The following is a 27,475-nucleotide window of genomic DNA, read 5'->3' on the forward strand; positions in this document are numbered from 1 at the left end:
AAAGTGGAGATGATGTTTCCTATGGTGGGAGTGTCCAGAACTAGAGGGCACGGCCTCAATATTGAGGGGCAATCTTTTAGAACAGAGGTAAGACGGAATTTTTTTTTAGCCAGAAAGTGGTGAATCTCTGGAATGCTCTGCCACAGACAGGTGAAGGCCAAGTCCGTGGGTATATTTAAGACAGAAGTTGATAGTTTCCTGATTGGTCAGGGCATCAAAGGATATGGCGAGAAGGCAGGTGTATGGGGTTGAGTGGGATGTGGGATCTGGGATCACCCATGATGGAATGGCTGAGCAGACTCAATCAGCTGAATGGCCTAATTCTGCTTGTGTCTTATGGTCTTATGGAGACCTAATTCGGAGTATTGTGTGCAGTTTTGGTCCCTATCTATAGGAAAGATGTAATCAAGATTGAGAGAGTATCGAGATAATGTAGAAGGACTGGAGGACCTGAGTTGTAAGGAAAGGTTGAATAGGTTAGAACTGTAGTCCCTAGAATATAGAAGATTAAGAGGAGATTTGATTGAAATATACAAAATTGAGATGTATAGTTAGGGTAAATACAGGCATGCTTTTCCCACTGAGGTTGATTGAGACTACAACTCATGGTCATGGTTAAGGGTGAAATGTTTAAGGGGAACATGAGGGGGAACCTCGTGGCTCAGAGCCTGGAGAGATTGTGGATTGAACTGCCTAGCATAGGTGGTGGATACAATTTTGATTTCAATGCTTAAGAGATATTTGGATAGGTACAGGCATGGGAGGGGTATGGTCTAGGTGCAGGTCAATGGGACTACACAGTTTAAGTAGCTCGATGCAGACTAGATGGGCTGAAGGGTCTGTAGTTTTCTTTGACCCTGTGACTCTGCTTTTAAAATAAGTGCAGTTGAGTCAAAAGGTTATTGTCTCGATAAGGATCATTAGTGTCCCATGTCACATTTTGCAGCTGTTGCATTAATCTAGTATGAACTCAGTGCACGAGAGTGAATAGTCGTGAATCATGAAAAAGGTATTTACGTTTGCTTCGGCTCTCTGACAAATTTAAAAGGAACGTAAAACATAAATCAGGTGTAAAACAACATTCAGTGAAACAAACGGCAATGTGATTCAATGAAGCATGGGAATTTCCTGAATTTATAATTCAAACAGCACACAGCAGTGTCACAGTTTCGGGAGATACATTTCATGTAAGCAGAGACTCCCACTGCAGTAACCTAAATAATGTAATCACACCCCCTTAAATGTGATTTCATAAAACTAGAGTAGTCTTAGTTACAGTACTTGTCAAGTTAGTTTACATGAATATGCATATCCATAATATTGAGTCAGTAGCACAGACTTTAGTTTTACAAAATAGTGAGTACAAACTCCACTATAAATGAGCACAATCTCAAATGAAAATGCAAAACAGAGTTCTACCTTATTAGTATTTCTATCCTGAGAATACTATATAAAACTGAAACCCCTTTACCCTATCAGGTAGTTATAAATAATAATGGTATTCTCCTGAACAGCAAATTCTCCCCTATTGTCACAAGCCAATTATTTGTTTGTTTAAAGGTGAGGTGACTATCCCAGGTATGCTTTTAGCTCAACAGTAACAAGTGTGTGCTTTTCAGAATGTGAGGTAAAGGTAGTGTATTTAGTGGATGTGGACAGTAGCATTAGCTCAACAGTGAGATGTCATTGCAGGTCAGGTGACTCTGTGGGAGCAGAGTTTCTTCTCTGTAAAATCTCTGCTTTATAAGTTGTTGTTAAAGATGAGTGTAGCTTTGAGAGTTGTGGAATCAAGCTAGCTCTTTGGTTGTCTAGTAAGCGTTCAGCGAAGCGGTCTCCCAGTCTGCGTTGGGTCTCGCCAATATATAAAAGGCCACATCGGGAGCACCGGACGCAGTATATCACCCCAGCCGACTCACAGGTGAAGTGTTGCCTCACCTGGAAGGACTGTCTGGGGTCCTGAATGGTGGTAAGGGAGGAAGTGTAAGGGCATGTGTAGCACTTGTTCCGCTTACAAGGATAAGTGCCAGGAGGGAGATCAGTGGGGAGGGATGGGGGGGACGAATGGACAAGGGAGTTATTGGCGAGACCCGATGCAGACTGGGAGACCGTTTTGCTGAACACCTACGCTCTGTCTGCGAGAGAAAGCAGGTCTCCCAGTGGCCACACATTTTAATTCCACATCCCACTCCCATTCTGACATGTCTATCCACGGCCTCCTCTACTGTAAAGATGAAGCCACACTCAGGTTGGAGGAACAACACCTTGTATTCCGTCTGGGTAGCCTCCAACCTGATGGCATGAACATTGACTTCTCTAACTTCTGCTAATGCCCCACCTCCCCCTCGTACCCCATCTGTTATTTATTTATATACACACATTCTTTCTCTCTCTCTCTCTCTCCTTTTTCTCCCTCTGTCCCTCTGCCTATACCCCTTGCCCATCCTCTGGGTTTCCCCCCCTCCCCCTTTTCCTTCTCCCTGGGCCTCCTGTCCCATGATCCTCTCATATCCCTTTTGCCAATCACCTGTCCAGCTCTTGGCTCCATCCCTCCCCCTCCTGGCTTCTCCTATCATTTTGGATCTCACCCTCCCCCTCCCACTTTCAAATTTCTTACTAGCTCTTCCTTCAGTTAGTCCTGACGAAGGGTCTCGGTCTGAAATGTCGACTGTACCTCTTACTAGAGATGCTGCCTGGCCTGCTGCGTTCACCAGCAACTTTGATATGTGTTGCAGCAAGTTGAGAATGGGTCTGATTTAATGGGTCCCATCGGTACATTGTCTTTAACCTCACTAGCTTAGTCACCTTGATTTTCAAGCAATACCCTTTTGCAGACAGGCAGCACTGACAAAGGCAGCAGCAATCCATTGCAGCAGCCAGGCGTAATGCTGCATAGCAAGAGGAAGCTCCATCTGACTAATTTTCGCCATTTAATCCTTTACCTCTCCATTCTAGACTTTTCATTTATTCCTTTGCAAGGATATCCCAAAATTAAAAAAATAGCATTTAAAAAAGCAATGAAGTCAGAAAGACCCAAAGTCTTTTTATCATTCAACAACATTGTAGTGGATCTGCTCTTGTCTGCAGCTCTGCTCTCCTCCCTATACCCTATAACCCCTGGCATTCAATATATTCATTGATTCAGCCTCTGTCATGGAAGAAATTTCTCCTCATTTCTGTTTTAAATAGGCAACCCCTTGCTCTGAAACTGTGGCCTCTTGTTCTGCAATGCCCAGCATTAGAAGAGTTGTCCCTGTACCTACTTTGTCAATCCTTTTCAAGCTTATGCATTTTAAATTTTAAAGTAAATTTATTATCAAAGTATGTATGTGTTGACATATACTACCCTAAGATTCATATTGTGACAGACATTCACAGCAGAGTAAGACAACTGAATCAATGATAAACTATACAGAGACTGACAAACAACCAATGTGCAAAAGAGTAACTGTGCAAATACAAAAACAAATAATAAATAAATAATGCTGAGTACATGAGTTGTGGGGTCATTGAAAGTGAGACCATAGCTTTAGAATCAGTTCAGTGTTGAGGTGAATGAAGGTTGTCCATGCTGGTTCAGGAGCCTGATGGTTGAAGAGTAATAACTATCCTTGAACTTGGTGGTGTGGGACCTACAGTTCCTGTATCTCCTTCCCAATTACATCAGTGAGAAGAGAGCATGGCTCTGGATGGCAGGGAGGGCTTTTCTTGTGAAGAACTAGGCTGTATCCACCACTTTTTGTAAGCTTTACCATTCTTGGGCATTGATATTTCTGTACCAGGTCATGATGCAACCAGTCTCTTCACTGCACATCTCTAGAAGTTTGTCAGAGTTTTAAATGACATGCTGAATCTTAGCAAACTTCTAAGAAAGTAGAGGTGTTGCCTTGCCTTCTTTGAAATGATGCTGCATGCTGATCCAAGGACAGAGCCTCTGAAATGATAATGCCAAGGAATTTAAAGTTATTTAAATGCCAAGGAATTTACAGACCCTCTCCACCAATAATCAGCTCTTTGGTTTTACGGATGTCGAGTGAGATGTAGTTGTTGTAGCACCATTCAACTAGATTTTCAGTCTCACTCCAATATGTCAATTCATCACCACCTTTGATTCTACTAACAAACATTGGTGTTAACATGGGAGCTATACTTGTCCTCAGAGACATAAGTATAAAGTGAGTAGAGCAGGGATCTAAGCATGCAACCTTATGGGATGTCTGTGCTGAGGCTAAATGTGGAGATGTTCTTGCCAGTCCCTACTGACTGGGTCTGAAAGTGAGAAAATTGAGGTTCCAATTGCATAAGGATGTTCTAACCTAGGTCTTGGAGCTTACTGATTTGTTTTGAGGAGATGATAGTGTTGAATGCTGAGCTGTAGTCAATGAGGAGCATCTTGGTATATACATCTTCACTGTCTAGATGTTCCAGAGCTGAGCGAAGAGTTAATGAAATGGCAACTACTGTTAACCTGTTGTGACAGTGTGTAAGTTGGAACGGATGCTAGTCATTCCTCGGCCAGTAGTTAATATGCTTCATGATCAGCCTCTCAAAAATAGAACCTCTCATTTTCTAAACTCCATTGAGGAAAGATCAACATGTTTAAACATTCCTTGTGAGACAAACCAACTGCAAATGTAATAAGGGTAGGTCATACTTAGTACGGTTCAAGGGAACAGCAAGAAATCAAGGGACCTAGATCTACAAGTTCACAGATCCCGAAGGGTGGAACATCAGGAGATGAGGTAATGAAGAAGGCAAGACAGGATTCTGACCAAGAGCAGTGGCATGGAAAACAAGTGCCAGGACGTCATGGTACAACTTTGTAAAACTTTGGTTAAGCTACACTTGGCATTATTTGTGTCATTCTGAATGCTACACAATAGAAGAAATGTGAATGTATTAGAGCAAGTGCAGAGGAAATTTGCCAGGATGTTACTTGAGATGAAACGCTTCAGTTATGAGGAAGAGACTGGATATGCTGTGTTTGTTTTCCCTAGAGGGGCAGAGACGGACAGCGGATATAATGCCAATGTGCAAAACTGAGAGATGGATAATGAGAAGCTTTTCCCAAAAACAGTGTCCAAGGCTAGACAGCATCGTTTAAAGTGAAGAGCATGAGGGTTAGAAGTATCTGAGGAATTTTATTTTCATTTAGTGGATGTTTCCAGTCTGGAATGCACTGACTGATTGGGGTGTAGGCAGCCGCTCTCACAACATTTAAGTATTAGACGAGCCGTTGTATCAACAAGGTGTGGACGGTCATGGGCCAGGTTCTGAGATGGGAATTTAATGGTCCGCAGTGACGTGGCAGGCCAAAGAACTTGTTTCTTTGCTGTGTGACTCTGATTTCATAACCTGATAAATTGGTTGATGGTAAGACGCAAAGAGTGGGAATAAAGGGGGCCTTTTCTGGTTGATTGCCTGTGTCTAATGGTGTTCTGCAGGGATCAATGTTGGGACCACTTCTTTTCACGTTATATGTCAATGATTTGGATGACAGATTTGATGGCTTGTGGCCAAATATGTGGAGGGCTGGGTAAGTATTGAAGATGTAGGAAGTCTGCAGAAAAACTTGCATGGATTTGGTGAATGGACAAAGAAGTGGCAGATGGAATACAGTGTTGGGAAGTGTATGACCATGCACTTTGGTAGGAGGAATAAAGGCTTAGACTATTTTCTAAACGGGGAGAAAATACAGAAATCAAAGGTGCAGAGGGATTTGAGAGTCTAATTCTGCTCCTGTCTTAAGGTTTATTCAGAACAATGCAAATCTACTATTGTATAAAATGACCAAAATCCATGTGATTTTATTGATGATTTTTCATACTGATTTGGTGATTTTTGTTACATAAAAGAGATGTTTTAGATGGCAATACTCACTTTTCTACATGCAACACTACTACAAAATCTTTATTGCTATTTTGTGTCAGTGTGGAACAGACCACTTCGGGACTCACTGTAACAATTTTTTTTTAAGTTCCCATTTGTTCAGTTGCAGTGTGGACAAATGATGTGCCAAGATATAAGTGATATAATCACAGTGGCAGTAAATGTCTTTTTGCATGCTGTATTGAGTACTTATTTGGAGGCTGTAACATAGTGCTGTATTTTAATTCAGTTGTAACTTGGAAGTCATTCTAAATAACTCAGATGTTATTTTAAAAGTAGTTATTGTGTTTTTAGTCATTGAATTGCCAGTATTCTGTTTTACACTAAATTGAGTAATACTACAATTTTGTTGTCCCGAGCAATGACAATAACGCCCTAATCTGAACTATAAAACAAAACTTCATCCATAAACCCCGAGATTAGTAGCAGGCATATTCCAATAGTGGAGTTCTAACATAGTCATAGAACTCTGCAGCACAGAAACAGGCCTTTCGGCCCATCTAGCCCATGCCAAACCATTAATCTGCCTGGTCCCATCAACCTGCACCCTTCATAGCCCTCCATATCCTTCCTATCCAGTACCTATCCAATATTTTCTTATGCGTTGAAATCAAACCTGCATCTACCATTGCACTGAGAGCTCATTCCACACTCTCACCACCCTCTGAGTGAAGAAGTTTTCCTTCATATTCCCCTGAATTATTTCACCTTTCACCCTTAATCCATGGCCTTAGTTGAGTCTCAGCCAACCTCAGTGAAAAAAGCCTGCTTGCATTTACCCTATATATACCCTTCATAATTTTGTATACCTCTTTCAAATCTCCCCTCAATCTTCTATGTTCTGGGGAATAGTCCTAACCTATTCAACATTTCCCTATAGCTCAGGTCCTCTGTTCCAGCGACATCCTTGTAAATTCTCTCTGCATTTTTTCAATCTTATTTACATCTTTCTTGTAGGCAGGTGACCAAAACTGGACACAATACTCCAAATTAGGTCTCCCTTGCTATCCTTTTGCTCTTAATATATCTGTAGAAATCCTTAGGATTCTCCTTCACTTTGTCTACTGGAGCAACCTCATGTCCTTTTTCTAGCCACCCAGCTTTCTTTCTTTCATGTTCTTTTCCATTTCTTATACTTTTCAAGTACCTCATTTGTTCCTGCCAGCCTATACCTTGTATGTACCTCCTTTTTCTTAACCTGAGCCTCAGTATTTCTCAGAAACTAAGGCTTCTTAAACCTGTTATCCTTGCCTTTTATTCAGACTGGAAGATACAAACTCTGTACTCTCAACATTTCACTTTTGAAGGCCTCCCATTTACAAAATATACCTTTGCCAGAAAACTACCTGTCCCAATCCACACTTGCCAGATTCTTTCTGATCAAAATTTGCTTTTCTCCAATTTAAAATATCAACCTGCGGACTTTCCATAATTACCTTGAAACTAATGGCATTATGATCACAAGATGCAAAGTGTTATCCTCCACAAACTTCCGTAACCTGTCGTGTCACATTCCCAAACAGGAGATTTAGTATCACACTCTCTCTAGTTGGGATTTCTATGTACTGATCAAGTAAACTTTCTTGAACACTTTTGACAAACTCATTCCCATCCAGCCTTTTGCTGTATGGGAGTCCCTGTCAATATATGGAAAGATTAAAATCTGACTGACTGTCACAACCTTGTATATCTTGCAGCAATCTAAGATCTCTCTATAAATATTTCCTCTAAATCCTTCAGACTGTTTGGTAGTCTATGATATAATCTCATTAATGTGGTCATACCTTTCTTATTCCTCAGTTCTACTCATGAGGCTTCACTAGACAAGCTCTACAGTCTGCTGTCTGAACACTGACGTTTTCCCTGACTCGTAATGCCGTCCCTCCCCCTTTAATCGCTCCTGCTCTATCATGTCTAAAACAACGGTACCCCGGAACACTGAACTACCAGTCCGGGCCTCCTGCAACCAAGTCTCACTAATGGCTACATCATAATTCCACGTGCTGCTCTATGCTCTAAACTCATCTGCCTTTCCTACAATACTCCCTACATTGAAATATACGTAACTCAGAATATTACTGTCACTATGCTCAGCCGTCTGATTCCTGACTTTGTATGTAGCCTTAACAACATCTTTCTCCATAATCACTCCAGTATCTGTTCTGGCAGTCTGGTGCCTATCCCTGAAATGTTAGGATACACACCCAACCGCGCCAGCTTCTGGAATTCCGACGTTATAACTCCCCGGAGTATGAGTAGCTGGTGCAGCCCCTTTAAGGATTCAGGACTGTTTCACTAATTGGCTGCCATGTTTTGGCGCCAGGATTTCAGTATTTGAGGAGCACCTGAACAGTTCGGTACTCAATTGTAAGCTCAATTTGGGTTGTCGTCTTGCATCTGTTTCAATCTCGTACCATATCTCAATCCTACCCTCGGATACTCTAGCACCTGGGTCCTGCCCATCCTGTCAAGGTTTCTCATCACAGTACAGTTGAGCCAAAATGGGCCCAGCGAGTTATCAGAGTCTTTCGTCCACGGTGGCCAGCCGCAGCAAGAGGATTTCTAGACAGAGCCTGGAGATGCACAACCTCCGCATCACAGTGCGTCAACTTTCGCAGGGAGGAAGATAGAGGTTGTCGATCTCTCTGCGGAGCCAGCAAGTCAGAGAGATTCACCAGAGACCCGGGTTCGTGCCATGACTTCCTTACTCAATGCTCATTGGTGTCTGAACTCCAGTCATCCCGGTTCCCATTGGAGCATGGAAAAGTGGCCTTCAATGTCTCTCTTCTCACCAGGACAGTCCTCGCCTGGGCATTGGGAATGAAGGTTGGAGACTTGTGCCATTCAGAAGAACTCATGGCTGTGATGAGAAAGGTATTTCACCATCCCGCCGGAGGAAATAGAGCCTCAGACCATCTGATGAAGGTGCATCAGCTCAGTCCGCCATCGGCTGACTACGCTATCAATTTCCAGACTTTGGCCCAAGAGTGGGGCTGGAACAGGGAAGCCTTAGCTGTTCTGTACCACCACGGATTCCAGAACGAACTAAAGGACGCCCTCGCCTTGGGAGAGCCAGCAGGGGTCTTAGAGGTCCTGATCGACCAGTGCATCTACCTCGATAACCTTCTGCCAGAGCATAAGTGTCAAGAAGTCGAAGAGGGCTAGCCCAAGCCTGGCCTCAATGCGTCGCCATTCCACACCCCTATCTCAGACTATGACCTTGCCTGTCTGCCGTTCAGGAGTCAGTCGAGCCCATGCAGATCAGTTACCCAAGGCTGTCCACCAGTGAGAGGTCCTGGCATCAGAATCAGGGCTGCTGCTATTACTGCAGAGGAAGGTCACCTGCGGGCCGAATGCCCAAAGCTGCAGCCGTCGGGAGGATTGCTCAGACCATCCTGTGCCGGGAGGACAACAGCAGTTGCAGCCACCATTCCCAATGCTGTGAATTCTGGCGTCACGCCAAAGGCAAGAGACCTCCTGAGGTAAGAATCGCAGAGAGCTGAAGGCTTTTGTGGAGTCTGGAGGACATTAGTTTCTACATTATTGACTCTCCACTCACACCCCTGATCCCTGGGTACCTTTGGCTGTCCCAGCACAACCCATCTGTGGACTGGAAGAAAGGGAGGATCGTTGCTTGGTCCAGTCATTGTAAGAGGGTATGTTTGCAGCATGGGGATCTAAATCCCCAGACTCTCCCGAGACCGATGACCAACAAAGGGGCGGACTTCAGTGCGAAGTAACTTGAAGCCTTCTGGAGACATAGTCCTGCCCTTCAAAGACCAGACAAGTTGGTCCGGGCCAATGGAACTGTGCGAGTCCTGACCCTACCTAGTTGCGGGGGGGCCACTGGAATTAGGGAGAGGGTGAAGGCCAAGGCAGTGCCCAAGCATTCAGGAACTCTTACAGCTAAAGGATCCAGTCACCAGGTCCCAGCTATAAAAAAAAAGACTCGTAAATGCAGACCCTTGGAGCCTGTTACTGTGGGTCCAAGAACTATCTGTGACACCTCGTTACCATCACTGGAGGATACAGACAAGGATTTAGACTCTGATTCGGTTCAACAAAAAGGTCTAGTGAGCCTAGGGAGGAGACACTTAAGGCTTTCGGAGTCATTCTTGAAGGAATGTTCTGAGGAACTTGCAATACCCAGACCAGTCAAAGTTCCTTCCACTTACGAGGACTTGGAAGAGGTCTTCAACAAGGGAAAAGCCTCAACTCTTCCACTGCAATGACCTTATGACTGTGCTTGTAGACCTACTGTCTGGTACTTGTCCTCCACAGGGTTGACTATATGCGCACTCAGGCCCAGGGAGAAGCGCAATGGAAGAATATGTAAAGGAGGCTCTTGCCATGTGTTTCATTCAGTCCTCCACCTCTCCAGCCAGGGCAGGCTTTTTCATCATACAAAAGAAAGATCGGAGCCTGCAGCCATGCATTGATTATAGCGGGTTAATCTGCATAACAGCCAAGAATTGTTATCCCCTCATGAATATGACCTTTGAGATGGTCCAAGGGGCAAGAGTACTCACAAAGCTAGACCTGTGGAGTGCATATGATCTGATCCACATAAAGGAGAGCGACAAGTGGAAAACCACATTCAATACGCCCCCAGGGCTCTATGAGCACCCGGTTATGCCCTTTGGTCTTGCGAACGCTCCAGCAGTTTTCCAGGCCCCTATAGACAGTGTGCTCCAGGATACCCTCCATAAGTATGCCTTTGTCTAATCTTCTCAAAGTATATAGAGGAGCACGTTGCTCACATCAAGGACGTTTTAAATGGGTTTCTAGACCATGGACTTCATGTCAAGCTGGAGAAATCTGAATTTCATATGACCACCGTTTCATTTTTGTATTTTATCATCTCTAATGGAAATCTTAAGATGGACCCTACTAAGACCCAGGCAGTCAGAGATTGACCACCTCCATCCAGTGTGAAACAGGTCCAACGATTCCTGGGATTTGCCAACCTTTACTGGAAGTTCATTAGGAACTTCAGCTCAGTGGTCATTCCACTGATAATTTTCACCAAGAAATCTATTGGCCTTTTTTGTCTCATCTACCGAAATGGAGCTCAAACAATGGTTCACATCAGCTCCCATCTTGATTTCACCTAACCTGGATCTTCCCTTCATCGTGCAGGTGACATCGGAGTGGGTGCAGTGTTGTCTCAACGGTCGCCTTCAGACAGTAAAACTACACCATGTGCATTCTTCTCCAGGCAGCTATCCCCAGCAGAGAGAAACTATGAGATTGGGCATGGGGAGCTGCTCGCAGTTAAATTTGCTTTGGAAGAGTGGTGTCACTGACTAAAGGAGCCCAAGAACCTGGCTTGTATCCAGGAGGCCACGAGACTGGATTCCAGACAGACCAGGTGGTCTCTTCTTTAATCGCTTTAATTTCATCCTGATCTATTGACTGAGGAAAAAAAAACAGAAACCAAATGCCTTGTCCCATTAGTTCGACGACCCCGAATGAGTAGAGCAGCCTTCCACCATTTTGCCTCAAGCCAAGGTGATAGCACCAAGTCATTGGAGAATCGACACTTTGTCTGCAAGGCTCAAACACAAGGGAAGATTCCTAAGAATGGTCCTCCGGTATCCAAAGCGGTATACCTGTTTGTTGAGGGGAATGGCCACAGGGGTATTCAGCGCTGGCTGCCTTCACACTTTCCTCCTCCTGACAGTCACACAGTTACCTGCGTCCTGCACCTTAGGTGTAACTACCTCCCTTTGTGTCCTGTCAATCAACCCTTCACCGTCCCGAATGATCTAAAGTTCATGCATTTCCGGCTCTAACTCCTTGACATGTTCTGTTAGAAGCTGCAGTTTCTGTGATTGTTTTTTTTTGTAGTTCTTTAAACCTTGCTCCCCATTAGGCATGTCGCTGTCTGGAATTTGAGCAGGCAATCCATTCTGTGAGGAAAAAGTGCATTCTTGGAACTGCAAGAATAAAATCTTAAGTTTGAGCTTCATCAATCAAGTGAAATGACCAAAGAAGAATCCCCTGAAAAATACCAGAGTCCCCTCAGTATCCAGCATAATCTTCCCACTTCAACCGTTGGCATTGAAAATTACTTTTTGTTTGATTGATGGATGTTAACAACCAACACTCAGCCATCAATAATTGACCTGAAGATGCTGAGGTGTAGTCCTTTTGGTGAAAGTACTCCTACTGTTGGTCCAGAATTTTGCTCCAGTGATAGTAACAGAATGATGAGGTATTTACAAATCAGGAAGGTAAAGGATTTTGGCAAGGAAGGTATAGATGGTGAATGTTCCATTTGCCTTGTACCTGCCTGAATGGTAAGTATTTTAGGTTTGGATGGTGCTGTCAAAGAAAGCAAGTTTCTGTAGTGCCATTTGGCAATCATATGCTATAGTGTGCAGGTTGTGAAGGGAGTGAATGTTTGATGTTAAATCAAGCAGGCTCCTTTATCCTGGATGGTGTCAGTCTTCAAGTGTTGTTGGCGCTGCTCCCATCCAAACAAACAGAGAGGTTGCCAGCACATTCCTGAATTGTGTGTTGTTGGTGGTGGAATGTCTTTGGGGAGTCGCAACACTCGCACGGGGTACCCAATCTGTGACTTTCTTTGTGGCTAATCTAGTTAAGTTTCTAGTTAATGACAGCCACCCAGAATTTAACACAGGAAATGTACTGATAGTAACATTTTATTCTTCCTCCCTTAATGCTGCACTTAGTTGTCTGCTGGCTTGATGTAAAGGCAATTATTCTCGTGCTTTTGGAATTTGGATCTAAAGTAGTATTGTAGCTTGAGCTACAGTAAGTCCTTCAGGATGTGTAGATCATTCAGTAATGTGCAATGACCCTTCTTTGGCATGGACCATGAAGTTTCCTCAACAGTGCTTCCTCCTTCAGGTGCTCAACATGGAGCACCACTAATTCATCAGCTAAGGGAGTCAGTGGATCCCAGTGAGCAATTGAAGGTGTGTTTTTACTGCTGATTTGAGACTATCTGGAGTCCAGAGTCAATCTCAAGGCTTCCAAGGGCTTTTTCTTTACAACAATATTCTGCTTGCTTCCCCCTTGCTCTGTTGGAATGTCAGAAAGTATCCTGGAATTATAATGGAGTCTGGGGTATTGGTTAAAAGGATTGTTTTAGTAAGCCTGCTTGTGAGCTGCTGCATAACTAACCCGTAACATAGCTCCCTCACATTCACTAGATGTGCCTTACAAGATAATAAGATATAGGAGCAGAACCTGGCCATTCGGCCTATCGTGACTACCCCACCATTCCATTGTGGCTGATTCATTATCTCTCTCAACCCCATTCTCCTGCGATCTCCCCATAACTTTTGACACCCTTACTAATCAAGAAGATATCAACCTCCATTTTAAATATACCCAATGACTTGGCCTTCACAGCAGTCTGTGGCAATGAATTCCGCAGATTCACCACCTTCTGACAAAAGAAATTCCTCCTCATTTCTATTCTAGAGACATCCCTCTATTCTAAGGCTATGCCCTCTGGTCGCAGATACCCTCACTATTAGAAACATCCTGTCCATGTCCATTCTGTGTAGTCCTTTCAATATTCAAATTTTTCAAATAAGATCCCCTCCTCATTCTTCTGAACTCCAGTGAATACAGGCCCAGAGCCATCAAACACACCTCATGCATTAATCCTTTCATTCCTGCGATCATTCTCACGAACCTCCTCTAGACCCTCCCCAATGCCATCCCACCCTTTCTTAGATAAGGGACCCAAAACAGTTCTTATTACCCCAAGTGTAGTCTGACCAATGCCTTACAAAGCCTCAGCATCACATCCTTGCTTTTGTATTCTAGTCCTCTTGAAATGAATACTAACATTGCATTTGCCTTCCTTACCACTGACTCAACTTGCTAGTTAACCTTGAGAAAATTCTGCACAAGGACTCCCAAATCCCTATGCATCTCACATTTTTGAATTTTCTCCCCATTTAGAAATAGTCTTCACCTGTATTCTTTGACCGAAGTGCAAGACCATGTACTTCCCCGAACTATATTCCATCTGCCACTTCTTTTCCCAAATTTCTAATCTATCTATGTCTTTCTGCAGACTCGCTGCTTCACCAGCACTAGTTGACTACAGAGCACTGAAACTCACAAATAATCTCCAAACTGCGAATCACAGGCTCCAACAGTTCCAAAATCACATTCAAGATGAAAAACAAACGTAAAAGACAAAATGTGAAATATACAATTTCATGATCTATCCAGAAGATGTCGACCAAAGGAGCGTTGTACATAGGTGCCATCATTACTGGAAATGGCACAGTTCTGTCACATAGAGGCCAGGCCAAGAATCAACAATTAATTCCTTCCCTTAGAGTTTTATAGTAAGCTGACAATATTTAATTTTCAACAAATCTGGTGAAATCATGGCCATTTTATTCTTCATCCCATTAAATTAGGGTTATTTCATTAACTGAAATTAATTTTCCCCTATTATCATTGAAAAACTTGAACTTGTGTCTCTGGAACAATAGCTCGAGCTGTGGTTTACTAGTCTAGTCATTCCTGCATTCATTTATTTCCTACTTGCTGAGTACACACAATCTGCTTTCTATGTGCAAACTGAGACTTCACTTCAAAAGTAATGCACCAGCTGTAAATCACTCGGGGGGGGCAGGGGGGGTCCTGGTATTGACGTTGACAGTGGAAGAAGAATCCTTTAATTTGTATTTACCACAGAGAAGTTGTATGATAAATCTTAATGGAAATTTTCTTCATAATTAATTAAATTCTTCCTCTGGTAATTAATAGAGAGGAGACTGTATATTGACTGTATTAAGTGGGTTGGGCCTGTTGTACTTTATAGGCTTAAGTGTGAAACAGTTCTACACTAATCTGCACACTGACTCCAGTAGTGCATTAACATTTGGTGAGATTTGTATGTGATCCTGTGTTCGACATCATCAAGTCTATCTCAGCGTTCTTTAACAAGAGAATTTCTTTGACCGTGGCACTTCAGCCTTTTGCTTATGTGAAGAAATAAATAGTTCTCTATTTTTATTAAATGTTCTTTGCTTGCATAGAATTTCCTTTCGGAGGAATTTTTCAACACTTCGCAACTTGATAAATATTTCATTCTGCAAAATTCTGTATGTGCAGTATACAATTATGCTTTAACTGTATGTGTGATGTAACAGTTACCTTACATTTCAAATTTGCTTCACTTAGTTAAACCAGCAAAGCATCTGAAACGTACCTAGACTAGATGAATCTACCGTAAAGGCAATAGTCTTGCACTTAATACATTTCATGCAATGCCCCATAAATCAATAAGATCCCAAGCTTAAACATTTCAAGACCGTGTGCATTAAGAATGTCTCAGGGCAGTATATGACATGGAAGCTGGCAGAATAACTTGAGTGTCCTAACCCAGTAGCTGCCTTTATACTGAGTCTGGATTATAGAAGGTGGCTAGTTAGTAAGTCAGTCAAACGGAATGTATTTTACCAGGATGAGTGGTATCAGGAAAGAGTATGACAGGAAAAAAGAAGCATATAAAGAAGAATGCAATCATAAATAAGTATTGTTAACAATTTTGAATCAACTCATTCTTTACATCATGGAGGATGAATATGTTTGTGTTCCTTTTGGAAAGGGCCAGATAAAAAATGGTAGTTTTAACTGTTGTATATTCCCTTTAACTCAGCAAATTATTATATGAGCAATTTAGAGAAAAAAGACAGCAGGGATTTGAATGAATTAATTAAATATATCATTAATTTCTGGCACATCCTTCTTAGGATGGTTAATAAAGCATTCATGGTGATCATGGCTTATGAGTCATGGTGGTGCAACAATATTGAAATTAGATCAGAAATCAACTAATTTTAATTAAAATATATTTTTTTGCTACCCGAGTAGTCGAATCTTATACTATTCACTTGTTTTGTTCCTTGGGTTTGTGATGTGATGGTACTGATTTTCAGAATAGTATTTATTAAATGGAATTATAAATTCTATCTTTAAGTGCTAGCCTGCTGGTGAGGGATTTGTGTACCCATTGCCAGAGACTGAGAAAATATAGCAATCATATCAAAAGATGCTACTGAGGACAAAATGAATTGGGAGGGGAAAAGAAATCTAAGTACTTAAAAGATTAAAAGTGGTTGTCAGTAAAAACACCTCACAGTGGTGGTGGGACAAAAACACACTTAGCGAATTTGAAACTGCGATAAAGAGAGGGGTTAGAGTTCACAGTACTGGTTTGTTGTAAATGGTTCTCATGGATTTTTCTTTTCCCATAGGTTTTCTGGGTTCATTGTTTGAATGGCCTGTTCCACTCGATTATTCTGTTTTGGTTCCCACTGGAAGCCCTCAAGCATGGTAAGCAGCAGAGACAAACAGGAACATTTAGCTGGATCCTTTCGGGTTACTTTATTTCCGACTTCATAGCATCCAAGACTTTGTATCATCTTTTACTTCTAAACTATAAATTGCAAAAATACATATTTACCCTTCTTTTCAGCTGTGCTTTAAACTGTTCATTCAAAGACCTGCATTTAGTATTGATTAAAATGGAAAACTTTGAATACTTGCATAAATGTGAGAACAAAAATGCCTTTTCAAATAGCTTTAGTGGAAAAACAAATTTTGTATTGACAAGTGGGAATTTCTACCTTTCATAAAATGGTTTAAAACCAATCAATTTGTCAAATAGACAAATTTGGTAAAGGCAGTCTAAGGAAAGTGAGGGATCAGAAAGTTCATCTTTAAAGTATAGATTACTGTAAGGTTTCCTAACCAGGGCACATAAATTAACGTTTCTGTTGTGCTGGTGAATGTTATACCAGCAGTATCAAACATGTTTGGAATGAGAAAATTGTGCAGCAAGAGGTCTGCAACCATCAATCACTCAAGATGGGCTCTGTGGTAACTAATTTATCTTCCATATACTGTAAAGGTGGTGTTAATAATCTCTAAGTGTCAGTGATTCATTTACCGCCCTCCTTTATTTTGATGCTCTGCCTTGTGGCTTCAAGGGCAGCTGGAATGTCCACTTATTTCGCACGGACAGATTCTTTTAACATGCTCATCAAAATCCAAGACATAGACACAATCCCATGTGCAATTTTGAATCGAGGGAGGAGCACACACACTGAACCCTCTAGCCATATGTTCTGTTGCTAAGTGGTTGAATCAGCAATCTTTCTCAAAAGTAGCTTGAAATTATTTTTGTTTGTTTTAACTTGTATGTGCAACCAGTGCATGCCCCACCCTCCCATTAGCCTTCCAGTCACTTTCCCCCATCAAAGATTCAAAGGTCCAATTTAATGTCAGAGAAATGTATACAACATACATCCTGAAATGCTTTTTCTTTGCAAACATCGACGGAAACGGAGAAGTGCCCCCAAAGAATGAACAACAGTTTAATATAAGAACCCCAAGTCCCTTCCGGTGCGTAAGCAGCAGTGAACAACAATCCCCCTTCCCCCACCGGCATAAAAAAGCAAACACCGGTACCACCACCGACCACTCAACCGTGAGCAAATCAATAGCAAAGACACAGACTTGCAGTTACCCCAAAGGCTTCGTATTTCCCCGCCATTTGACATCCCACAGGATCTCTCTCTCCTGAATAAGGGAGAAAGAGGTGTCTCCATTTTCCCAGCAAGCGGGGAGACATACCAGACAACTCACTGGTTTACAATGTTAAAAGTTCGTTACATTGCTTTTTCTGAGCTTTGTTCCCAAAGATTGCAAAGATCCCGGGTCTTTTGGGGTACACAAAAATAGATTTTCTGACTCCTGCAACAACACATGGGTCTCCTGCCACGACACCAACCCTCGATCTGCCTGTCTCCTGGTCCCCAAGATCTCAGCCTGAACCCTTGGCGTGCTGAACAACGGCTAGTCCTAAAACCCCGAAAACGGGTCCCATTCCCACAAAGGACTGAAGTCAGCATGTAACTCCAGGTCGGGGTCTTCAAAAGAACACTGAAAGGGAAAAATAAAGGTATTAAAGATGGAAATAGAGCTGTTTCCGAAGAGACAAGCAAAAGAGTTGCTGTTTAGCGCCATCTTAACACAGCTCCGCCTCCTTCACTATAGGCGCTATAGGAAGCTGATGGTTTGTCTTCTCCAGCTAACAATGATTACCAGACCCTTGCAAGTAAAGACCGAGCCTCCAAATACCAACAGTCATGGCCTAAAACAGAATGTTAAAATTACTCCCATGTTTGCCATGTTCAAATCTCTGCAGACAACTGACAGTTCTATAATTAAATACTGCAGATGTTGAAAATCTGAAATAAGAAAGGAAATAAATTACAGGAAATGCTACCAATGCATCCTTCTCCATATTGGTAAGACCCAACATAAATTGGGGGGTCATTTTGTTGTGCACCTCCACTCCATCGCCTAAAACAGAATTTCCTGCTGGCCAACCCATTTTAATTCTTAACCCCATTCTTGTTCAGACATGTCGCTCTATGGCCATCTTTTTTGCCATGATGAGGCCACACTCAGGATGGAGGAGCAACATCTCATATTCTGCCTAGGTAGCCTCCAACCTGATGATATGAATATCAATTTCACTTTCTGGTTACTTTTTTTTCTTTTCACCTCCATCTTACCTCTTCTCCTCACCTGTCGGTATCCCCTCCCCCAGTGACCTCCTTCTTCCCTTTCTCCCATGGTCCACTCATCTCCTATCTGATTCCCTTTTTTATAGCCCTTTAGCTTTCCCACCCACCTGGCTTCACTGATCACATCTGACCTCCTTTCCCTCCCCCACCTTTTTATTCTAACTGCTTCCCCCTTCCTTTCCAGCCCTGATGAAGGGTCATGGCCTGAAACATCAGTTTTTGTAGATGCTGCCTGACACAGACACACCCGTACCAGTACCAGTGCCCGTACCCCTACCCGCAGCATCCATGGAAAGCAAAACAGAGTTAATATTTCAAGTGTTTGATCTGCTAAGTATTTTGTAATCAGGTTTAATATCACTGGCATATTTCATGAAATTTATTGTTTTGTGGCAGCAGTACATTGTATTACATAATAAAAACAATAAATTACAATTTTCTCTTCCCTGAAATCCACAATCAATTCCTTGATCTTACTGATGTCGAGTGCAAAGTTGTTGTTGAGGCTTCACTCAACCAGCTGATCTATCTCACTCCTGGACGCCTCTTCATCACCATTTGAAATTCTGCCAATAATAGTTGTGTCTTTGGCACATTTAAAGATGGTGTTTGAGTTGTGCCTAGCCACACAGTTGTGGGTGTAGAAAGAGTAGAGCAGTGAGCGAAGCACGCGGCCTTAAGGTGCACCAGTGGCGATTGTCAGCAAGGAGGAGATGTTATTTCCAATCAGCATTGACTAGGATCACCCAATGAGGAAGTGAAGAATCCAGCTGCAGAGAGAAGTACAGGGGCCCAGGTTCTGGAGCTTGTTGATTAGTACTGAGGGTATGATGGTGTTGAACACTGAGTCGTAGTCTATAAACAGCAGCTTGACATAAGTACAGCTATTGTCCCGGTGATCCAAGGTCGCGTGAAGAGCCACCGTAGACTTCTTATTACGAAAGGCAAATTGCAACAGACGCATGGCCTTGTGTAGGTAGAAGTTGATTCTAGCCATGAGCAATCCTCAAAGCACTTCATCACGGGAGATGTGAGTGCAACTGGCTGATACTTGTAGAGGCAGCTCTCACCCTGCTCTTCTTGGGCACTGGTATGATTGTTGCCCTTTTGAAGTTGATGGGAACCTCAGACTGTAGTGGTGAGAGAGTGAAGGTGTCTTTGAACACTCCCGTCAGTTGGTTGGCACAAGTTTTCAGTCCCCTGCCAGGTACACCATCAGGGCCTGGCGCCTTGCAATGATTCACTCTTTTGAAAGAAGTTCTAACGTTGGCCTCCAAGGCAGATTGCAGAGTCACCAGATGTTGTAGGGATTTGCACAGGTGTAGAATTAGTCTTCCACACGTTCTATGCCCGCTTTGAAAGGGAGAATACAACTACAGCTGTGAAGATCCCTGCTGCACCTGATGACCCTGTGATCTCCATCTCAGAGGCTGATGTTAGGCTGTTTTAAAGAGAATCAACCCTCACAGGCAGAAGGTCCCGATGGAGTACGTGGTAAGGCTCTGAAAACCTGTGCCAGCCAACCAGCGGGAGTATTCGAGGACATTTTAAACCTCTCACTGCTACGGGCAGAAGTTCCCACTTGCTTCAAAAAGGCAACAATTATACCAGTATCTAACAAGAATAATGTGAGCTGCCTTAATGACTATCGCCCGGTAGCACTCACATCTACAGTGATGAAATGCTTTGAGAACTTGGTCATGACTAGAGTGAACTCCTACCTCAGCAAGGGCCTGGACCCTTTGCAATTTGCCTATTGCCACAATAGGTCAACAGCAGATGCAATTAATACCATCATTCCCACAATCCTGATTGAGAAGTTACAGAACCTGGGCCTCTGTACCTCCCTCTACAATTGGATCCTTGACTTCCTAACCAGGAGACCACAGTCTGTGCGGATTGGTGATAACATATCCTCCTCACTGACAATCAACACTGGCGCACCTCAGGAGTGTGTGCTTAGCCCACTGCTTTACTCTCTATATACCCATGACTGTGTGGCTAGGCATAGCTCAAATAGCATTGATAAATTTCCTGATGATACAACCATTGTTGGTAGAATCTCAGGTGGTGACAAGAGGGCATACAGGAATGAGATATACCAACTAGTGGAGTGGTGTCGCAGCAACAACCTGGCACTCAACATCAGTAAGACGAATGAGCTGATTGTGGACTTCAGGAAGGGTAAGAAGAAGGAACACATACCAATCCTCATAGAGGGATCAGAAGTGGAGAGACTGAGCAGTTTCAAGTTCCTAGTTGTCAAGATTTCTGAGGATCTAACGTGGTCCCAACATATCGATGCAGTTATAAAGAAGGCAAGACAGCTGCTATACTTCATTAGGAGTTTGAAGAGATTTGGTATGTCAACAGATACACTGAAAAACTTCTATAGATGTACCGTGGAAAGTATTCTGACAGGCTGCATCACTGTCTGGTATTGGAGGGCTATTGCACAGGACCAAAATAAGCTGCAGAGGGTTGTAAATTTAGTCGGCTCCATATTGGGTACTAGCCTACAAAGTAACCAGGACATCTTCAAGGAGTGGTGTCTCAGAAAGGCAGCGTCGATTATTGAGGACCTCCAGCACCCAGGGTATGCCCTTTTCACTGTTAGCATCAGGCAGGAAGTACAAAAACCTAAAGGCACACACTCAGCGATTCAGGGTCAGCTTCTTCCCCTCTGCCATCCGATTCCTAAATGGACATTGAACCCTTAAACATTACCTCACTTTTTAAATATATAATATTTCTGTTTTTTGCATGATTTTTAACCTGGTCAATATACGTATAGTGTAATTGATTTACTTATTTATTATTTTTTTTTAGGGTTTTTTTGTTTTTTTTCCTTCTATATTATGTATTGCATTGAACTGCTACTGCTAAGTTAACAAATTTCACGACACATGTTGGTGATAAGAAACCTGATTCTGATTCTGATTCCTTTCAAAGTGTGCATTAAAGGTGTTGAGCTCATCTGTGATTGAAACATCCCAGCCATCATGATGTTAGGTTTTGCCTTGTAGGAAGTAATGGCCTGCAAACACTGCCAAAGCTGATGTGCATCCGATTCTGTCTCGAACTTCAATAGGAATTGTTTGTTTGCTCTTAAAATACCCTTCCATAGGTCATACCTGGACTTCTTGTATAGTTCTGCGTCATTAGTCTTCAATGGCATAGATCTAGCTCTCAACAGACTGCAAATCTCCTGGTTTATCCACTGCTTTTGGTTTGGTTATGTCCATTATGTTCTTAAAGGCACACACTCATCCGCACAGTTCTTGATAAAGTCGTTGACAACTGCGGCGTATTCATTCAGATTCAAGATGAATCCCTGAATATTGTGTAGTCCACCAACTTAAAGCAGCCCTGTAAGCATTTCTCTGCATCACTTGACCATTTTACGTTTTGTTTTCACTGTCTAAATATCGTACGTGTATAGATTAATCAATTTTACAGGTAAAATGCCTCAGTTAGATGCTACAACAGTATTAGAACAGATAAACTAGTTTAATGCTGCAGTTCAGTAAGAAGGTTGTGCTGCTCTGCCAGATGTGTTCTTTGAGATGAGGTGTTGAGTCAAAATTGTGTTAGCCTTTCTCAAGGGGTTTGGATCTCATGGTGTTGTTCATAGAAAAGCAGGAATTCTCCCAGTCTCTCTTTGATAGTCAAAAGACTGGCGGTTCTTCATCTTACTATACAAGGAATCTGGTTGTGTGTAGGAGTTTGCATCCTTCACAGTAACTGTACTTGATTATTTTATTCATAGTGCCTTGAGTTATTTTTCTGAGATTGCAAAGAATAGATATGATTGAATATGTGAGTACTTGCTGAGACTGCAAATTTTTCCAATGTGCTTCCGTGCAGAGTGATTTCTTATGTTGGCAAACTATGAAGCTTTTAAGTGATTAAAAAGGGAAAAGGTGAATATATAAAGCCTCTGATGTGCGGACTACACTCAAATGTTTTATCAATGTTAACACCACCGCAACATTATGTTAGAACATCGTCATGGTGCAGATAAGAAATGGGACCTTATTATTGTAGTAATGTAGATTGCAGTATCTAGGATTCTTCAAATTCCCAGCATTCTGGTTTCCCTTGTTGTAACTTTGGTACATCCAACTATTTGGGGAACCATTGCACTTGGAGTTTTTCCCCAACCTTCCTTCAATATGTTCTACAGTTTGTAGTAATTTAGCCTATGCTTTGAAAACTTTATATATCACTCTTTTACAAACTTGGATAATCTTCCAGTGGCTTATCAGAATTCCCAGCAGCAGAACTTTGCAATTATTTTAATTACAACTGTCCATATGGAACAGTTTCCATTGACTGCTGCTGTTTGTAATGTGTTTGTATATGTTTTTATATATATACATTATCCAGGATGTAACTTGAAACTTGTCTGTCATTCCAAGAGTCACCTTGATTATACAATAAATAATCCCATTCACATTAATATCATCCATTTCATTTATTGCAGCATAAAACTCTCAATTAATGTTTTGGCTCGGGTATATAGAACCCTTTTGTTTAGAATTATTGTTCTTATGTTCACAAAGTGTTCTCAGCTTGCTGCTCATAAAATCTACTCTCAATTTTTCTCCCACAGTAGATGTCAAAACACCTGGCCTAAATTTTCCAAAATCATTCTTCTAATTTACTTTGAAAGTTTGGAAGGATATTAGTTATGTGTAGTGCACTAGATGTACCCCAGAGCACAGCGATGTTTCAAAAAAAAATTTCTGCTGCTATTATATCTTTGTTAGAATAATCCTGGAGGAACAGTTACCCACAATAAACTAGTTCTTTTAAAAATCACTCATACATTAACTTTGAAAAATCTGCTGCTGCGATATGACTAGCAGATGTGGGATTATTTCTTGGAACTTTCAGCAACTAATAGTTTGAACTATTGAACTCATGTTAGTGTTTTTGCTTCCTGCAGACACTGTATTTGAAAATGGAAAGACGCCTGGCTGCCTGCTACTAGGAAATATGGTTTACACAGTAAGTCCATAAATACTCATCACCTAAAAACATTTTCATATCATTCAACAATTAATTTTGACATTTCTGCTCTTGAATTCAAAATGCTTCTTCATACTTCATGAATAAATACACAAAATTAAATATAAAAACAAATTAACTGTTTGTGCTGCCTTGGTGAAACTCTCTTGAAGTGAAATCATCATGGTCATTGAAAAGTATTACAAAGTGCCTTATAACTGAGCTTTGCTGCTAATTAAGAACTGAGAAAACAGTAAATTCAAGTTAGGGTGTCATAAAGTCAGTTTAGACATTTTTACACCAATTCAATTACAAGGAAAGGGAGTACATTACCCTTCAACGAAGGCAGAAGACTATTCCATCCATCAAAGCCATGTCTCACTCTTTTAGCTGCTTTATCTTCAGTTCCCCTTTGTCTCAGCCTTAATATTTGCTGTTTTATTCAGTTTTAAGTATATTAGTTCTTTATTTCCCATTGTAATTTTTTTCAGCCTTGTCATATTTTTAGCACCAGACTTGAGCCTCACCTGAGCTGTTTTAAGTAGCAGAATAAAGTATATGATTTCCAACTTTCAAGCCATTTTTCTTTTGTGTTGAATTTACTAACATCCTTAAGATTATGCTTTTTTGTAGGTTTTCTATGATTTCTTGTCTCATCTTACCTCAACCATTTCCAAATATTTTACATACAGTGACTCGTTATGAAAAATAACCACTGATGTCAGAATCCTATGCAGTAAGATAAATATCCATTTCAATTAAATTTTTCCAACACTTCCAGTACTTAATCCTTCATTTTCTAAAACTAAATGTAACCAGAGCCAAAAAAATAGAGTCACCACTATAGATCAGAGAGTTTGGGAAAGAATTACAAGTGCCATGGAAGCCCGGATTTCCCGAACAGAGCATCCAGTGTGGAAATGATTGTAGAAAAAGATCTTTCATTTTTAAGGTCTACAAAGTGTGCCATGAGCCATATTTCCCAGCAGAGTTCACTTTGAATACAAAAGACATTTGGCAGATTACCAGGAAAAACAAATGCAACAGTGTCAAAGGGATGCAAGATATGTTATGCTGCCATTGGAGGATCACAATCACAGAAAATTATAACTGCAGCAATGAGATGGTCCCCAGCTGATTAAATGCTAGATTTGCAAATTGAAAGATGTGCAGATGTCATGAGAATTATGGATTTTATTAATAAATGTTGGATAATTTATACCTTCCCAAGTTCAGTTAATGTTCAGAAATGTATATATATATATATGTATGGTTAGTTTCTATATTTTTCATTGTTTATACATATTTATTCTTCTCAATCCTTGAGGATGCAGCTATTCACTATTACACGTGCCGTATGTCCAGCGTCCAAAAGCTAATTATTGGCATGAAATTCAACCAACATCAAACGCTGGTTAAATCACTAAGAAGGAAGCCTGTCAGCAGCATAACAGCTGAGAAAAACGTATTGATGCTGCAGGTGAATGAGCAGAAAATGAAGTCTACAGAACTGGAGAGGAGATTGTGGGCTTGGTGCTTGTTGAACAAACAAGTAGTGCAATGAGTGGAACAACATTCATTCCAGTGACCTAACGCCAAAAATCCTCTCAGTTCCAGATCTCCAGGTTGTCATTTAATGACTTCCACTGCAAGGAATACTTGAGCTTTCAGCTGCAAAACAGTCTTCTGTGGTTTATACCCAGAAAGATGATATTGTTTTTGAGGGAAGGGATTGGATCATACATAGAAAGTATGCTAAAGATTTAAAGTTTTGTTCACTCTGCTTGTCAGGAACACAAAATCCATATGTGATTTATTTATTGTGAGAGCTTACCTGAGCATCGTATCTACTGGACACTGACCTTTTCTGTACAGCAGCAATGTGGATTGTGCTGACTGTGACACCTGTGCGCCAAACTTCATAAGAACGTAAGGAATAGAACCAGTGACAGGCTATTCAGTTCCTTATGCCTGTTCCACCATACAACGTGATCATGGTAAATCTTCTACTTTGGTGCCACTTTCCTGCACTAACTGTGATATTTCTGAAAGGAAATGGACATTCGTTACTTCAGATTAAGACCCTTCATCTTGACCCCACCAATCCAGATGAAGGGTCTTGACCCAAAATATCAACCATGCATTTCCCTCCATAGGTGCCAACTAATCCACTGAGTTCATCCAAAGGTTTGTGTGTTGCTCCGGATTCTAACATCTGTAGTCTTTTCTATTTCTGCTATCTCTGTACTTCAGTATCCAAAAACCTATCAATATCTGTTTTGAATATATTCAGCAACTTAGCTCCAAAGCTTCTTGGGTAGAAAATTCCAAACATTCATTACCCAAAAGGTGGAAAAAAATGATTTCATTTCAGTCTTGAATTCTTGAGACTGACTGGTGATTCTAGGCAGTACAGCCAGAGTAAACATCATTCCTGCATCTACTCTGTCAACCCCAGTAACCATTTTATACGTTTCAATGAGATCATCTCTCATTCATCTCAGATCAAGAGAGGAGAGGATCCGTTTGATGAGCCTTTTATAGATCAAAGCAACCACCCCTCCCCCCACAACACCATGAAACAACCTAATGAGCAAAGGCTTTGTGGCACATAAATTCCTACATCTTTGAGAAGTGTGACTGACCTGCTCATAATGTTCTTGCTGCTGTCACACCAGGGCCACATGTAAGAAGTCTGTAATCTTGTACTCGCTTCCCTTTTTGCTGCTTGTACTACGAGTGAACTCTCGGTAATTTATGTGCAACGACACTGCCACGCTATTCTATGTGCCTCTTGTAAAACCTTTCACATTGCACATTCTCAAAGATTTTCCAAACATAGCATATCAACTGACTCCTCTCAACTACTCTGCTAGTTAGAATCAAAGAAATCAGATTTATGAAATAGGATTATCTTTTCATGAATTCATATTGGCACTGCCTAACTCCATTATGATTTTTCCAAATACCTGCAACCACTTCCTTTATTAATAGATTTTAGCAACTTTTAGTCCTTCAGCAAAAGAGAAACAGGAAGAGCTTTGGTTCCTGGAGACATGAATCACACTGGTTACCAGGCATTTTTTCGGGGGGGGGGAGGGACAGCTGGATAGCATAATGGTTAGCACACTTTACGGTACTGGCGACTACTGATCAGGGTTAAATTTCCGCTACTGCCTGTAAGGAGTGTGCATGTTCTCCCTGTGCCTACATGGGTTTCCTCCACCTGCTCTGGTTTCCTCCCACATTCTAAAAGAAGTGCAGTTAGGGTTAGCGAGTTGCGGGCATGCTATGTTGGCGGCAGAAGTGTGGCACCACCTGCTGGTTACCCCCAGCAGAATCCTCTGTTTATGTTGGTCGTTGACACAAAGGACACATTTCATTGCATGTTTTAATGTACATGTGACCAATAAAGCTAATCTTTAATCAGTGGTCCTGTCTAGGATAAAACAAATCTCATCACCACTGAGAGTACTCTGACCGATTGGTGAACAAATAATACTGCAAATGTTGGAATCTGAAACAAAAAGAGAAATACTGCTAGGATTCAACCAGTAAAGCGGCATCTGTGGAAGAGAAATCTCAGATGAGAAGGCTTGTGTTAGAAGAGTATTCACAATCAGCACAGATTTGAGGGTAGGAGGTGGAAAGCAATAGAAAATATTACATGTGCATCTCTATGAAGAATTATTAGTATAGGTATAGGCTTAAATGTGTGTGGTATGTCAAATCAAGTTTATTGTCATTTAACTATATACATCAAATGAGACAACATTTCTCCGGAAACACGAGGAAATCTGCAGATGCTGGAAATTCAAGCAACACACACAAAAAATGCTGGTGAACGCAGCAGGCCAGGCAGCATCTATAGGAAGAGGTACAGTCGACGTTTCGAACCGAGACCCTTCATCAGGACTAACTGAAAGGCTTACTATCTCTTTTTTTCAGTTAGTCCTGATGAAGGGTCTTGGCCAGAA

The 27,475-nt window shown here is 41.6% G+C and overlaps 1 protein-coding gene across 4 annotated transcripts in view; it reads left to right on the forward strand.

Annotated features, from left to right (window-relative positions):
• atp8a1 (ATPase phospholipid transporting 8A1) overlaps positions 1 to 27,475 on the forward strand; it is a 358,923-nt gene that overhangs the window by 286,958 nt on the left and 44,490 nt on the right. For all 4 annotated transcript variants that reach the window (XM_063043220.1, XM_063043222.1, XM_063043221.1 and 1 more), the window contains 2 exons: positions 16,146 to 16,224; positions 23,437 to 23,498. In XM_063043220.1, coding sequence (XP_062899290.1) covers positions 16,146 to 16,224; positions 23,437 to 23,498 — 141 coding nt within the window. The remainder of the gene's footprint in view (positions 1 to 16,145; positions 16,225 to 23,436; positions 23,499 to 27,475) is intronic.

The sequence above is a fragment of the Mobula hypostoma genome, chromosome 3 (assembly GCF_963921235.1).
Source record: "Mobula hypostoma chromosome 3, sMobHyp1.1, whole genome shotgun sequence".
Classification (NCBI taxonomy): Eukaryota; Metazoa; Chordata; class Chondrichthyes; order Myliobatiformes; family Myliobatidae; genus Mobula; species Mobula hypostoma.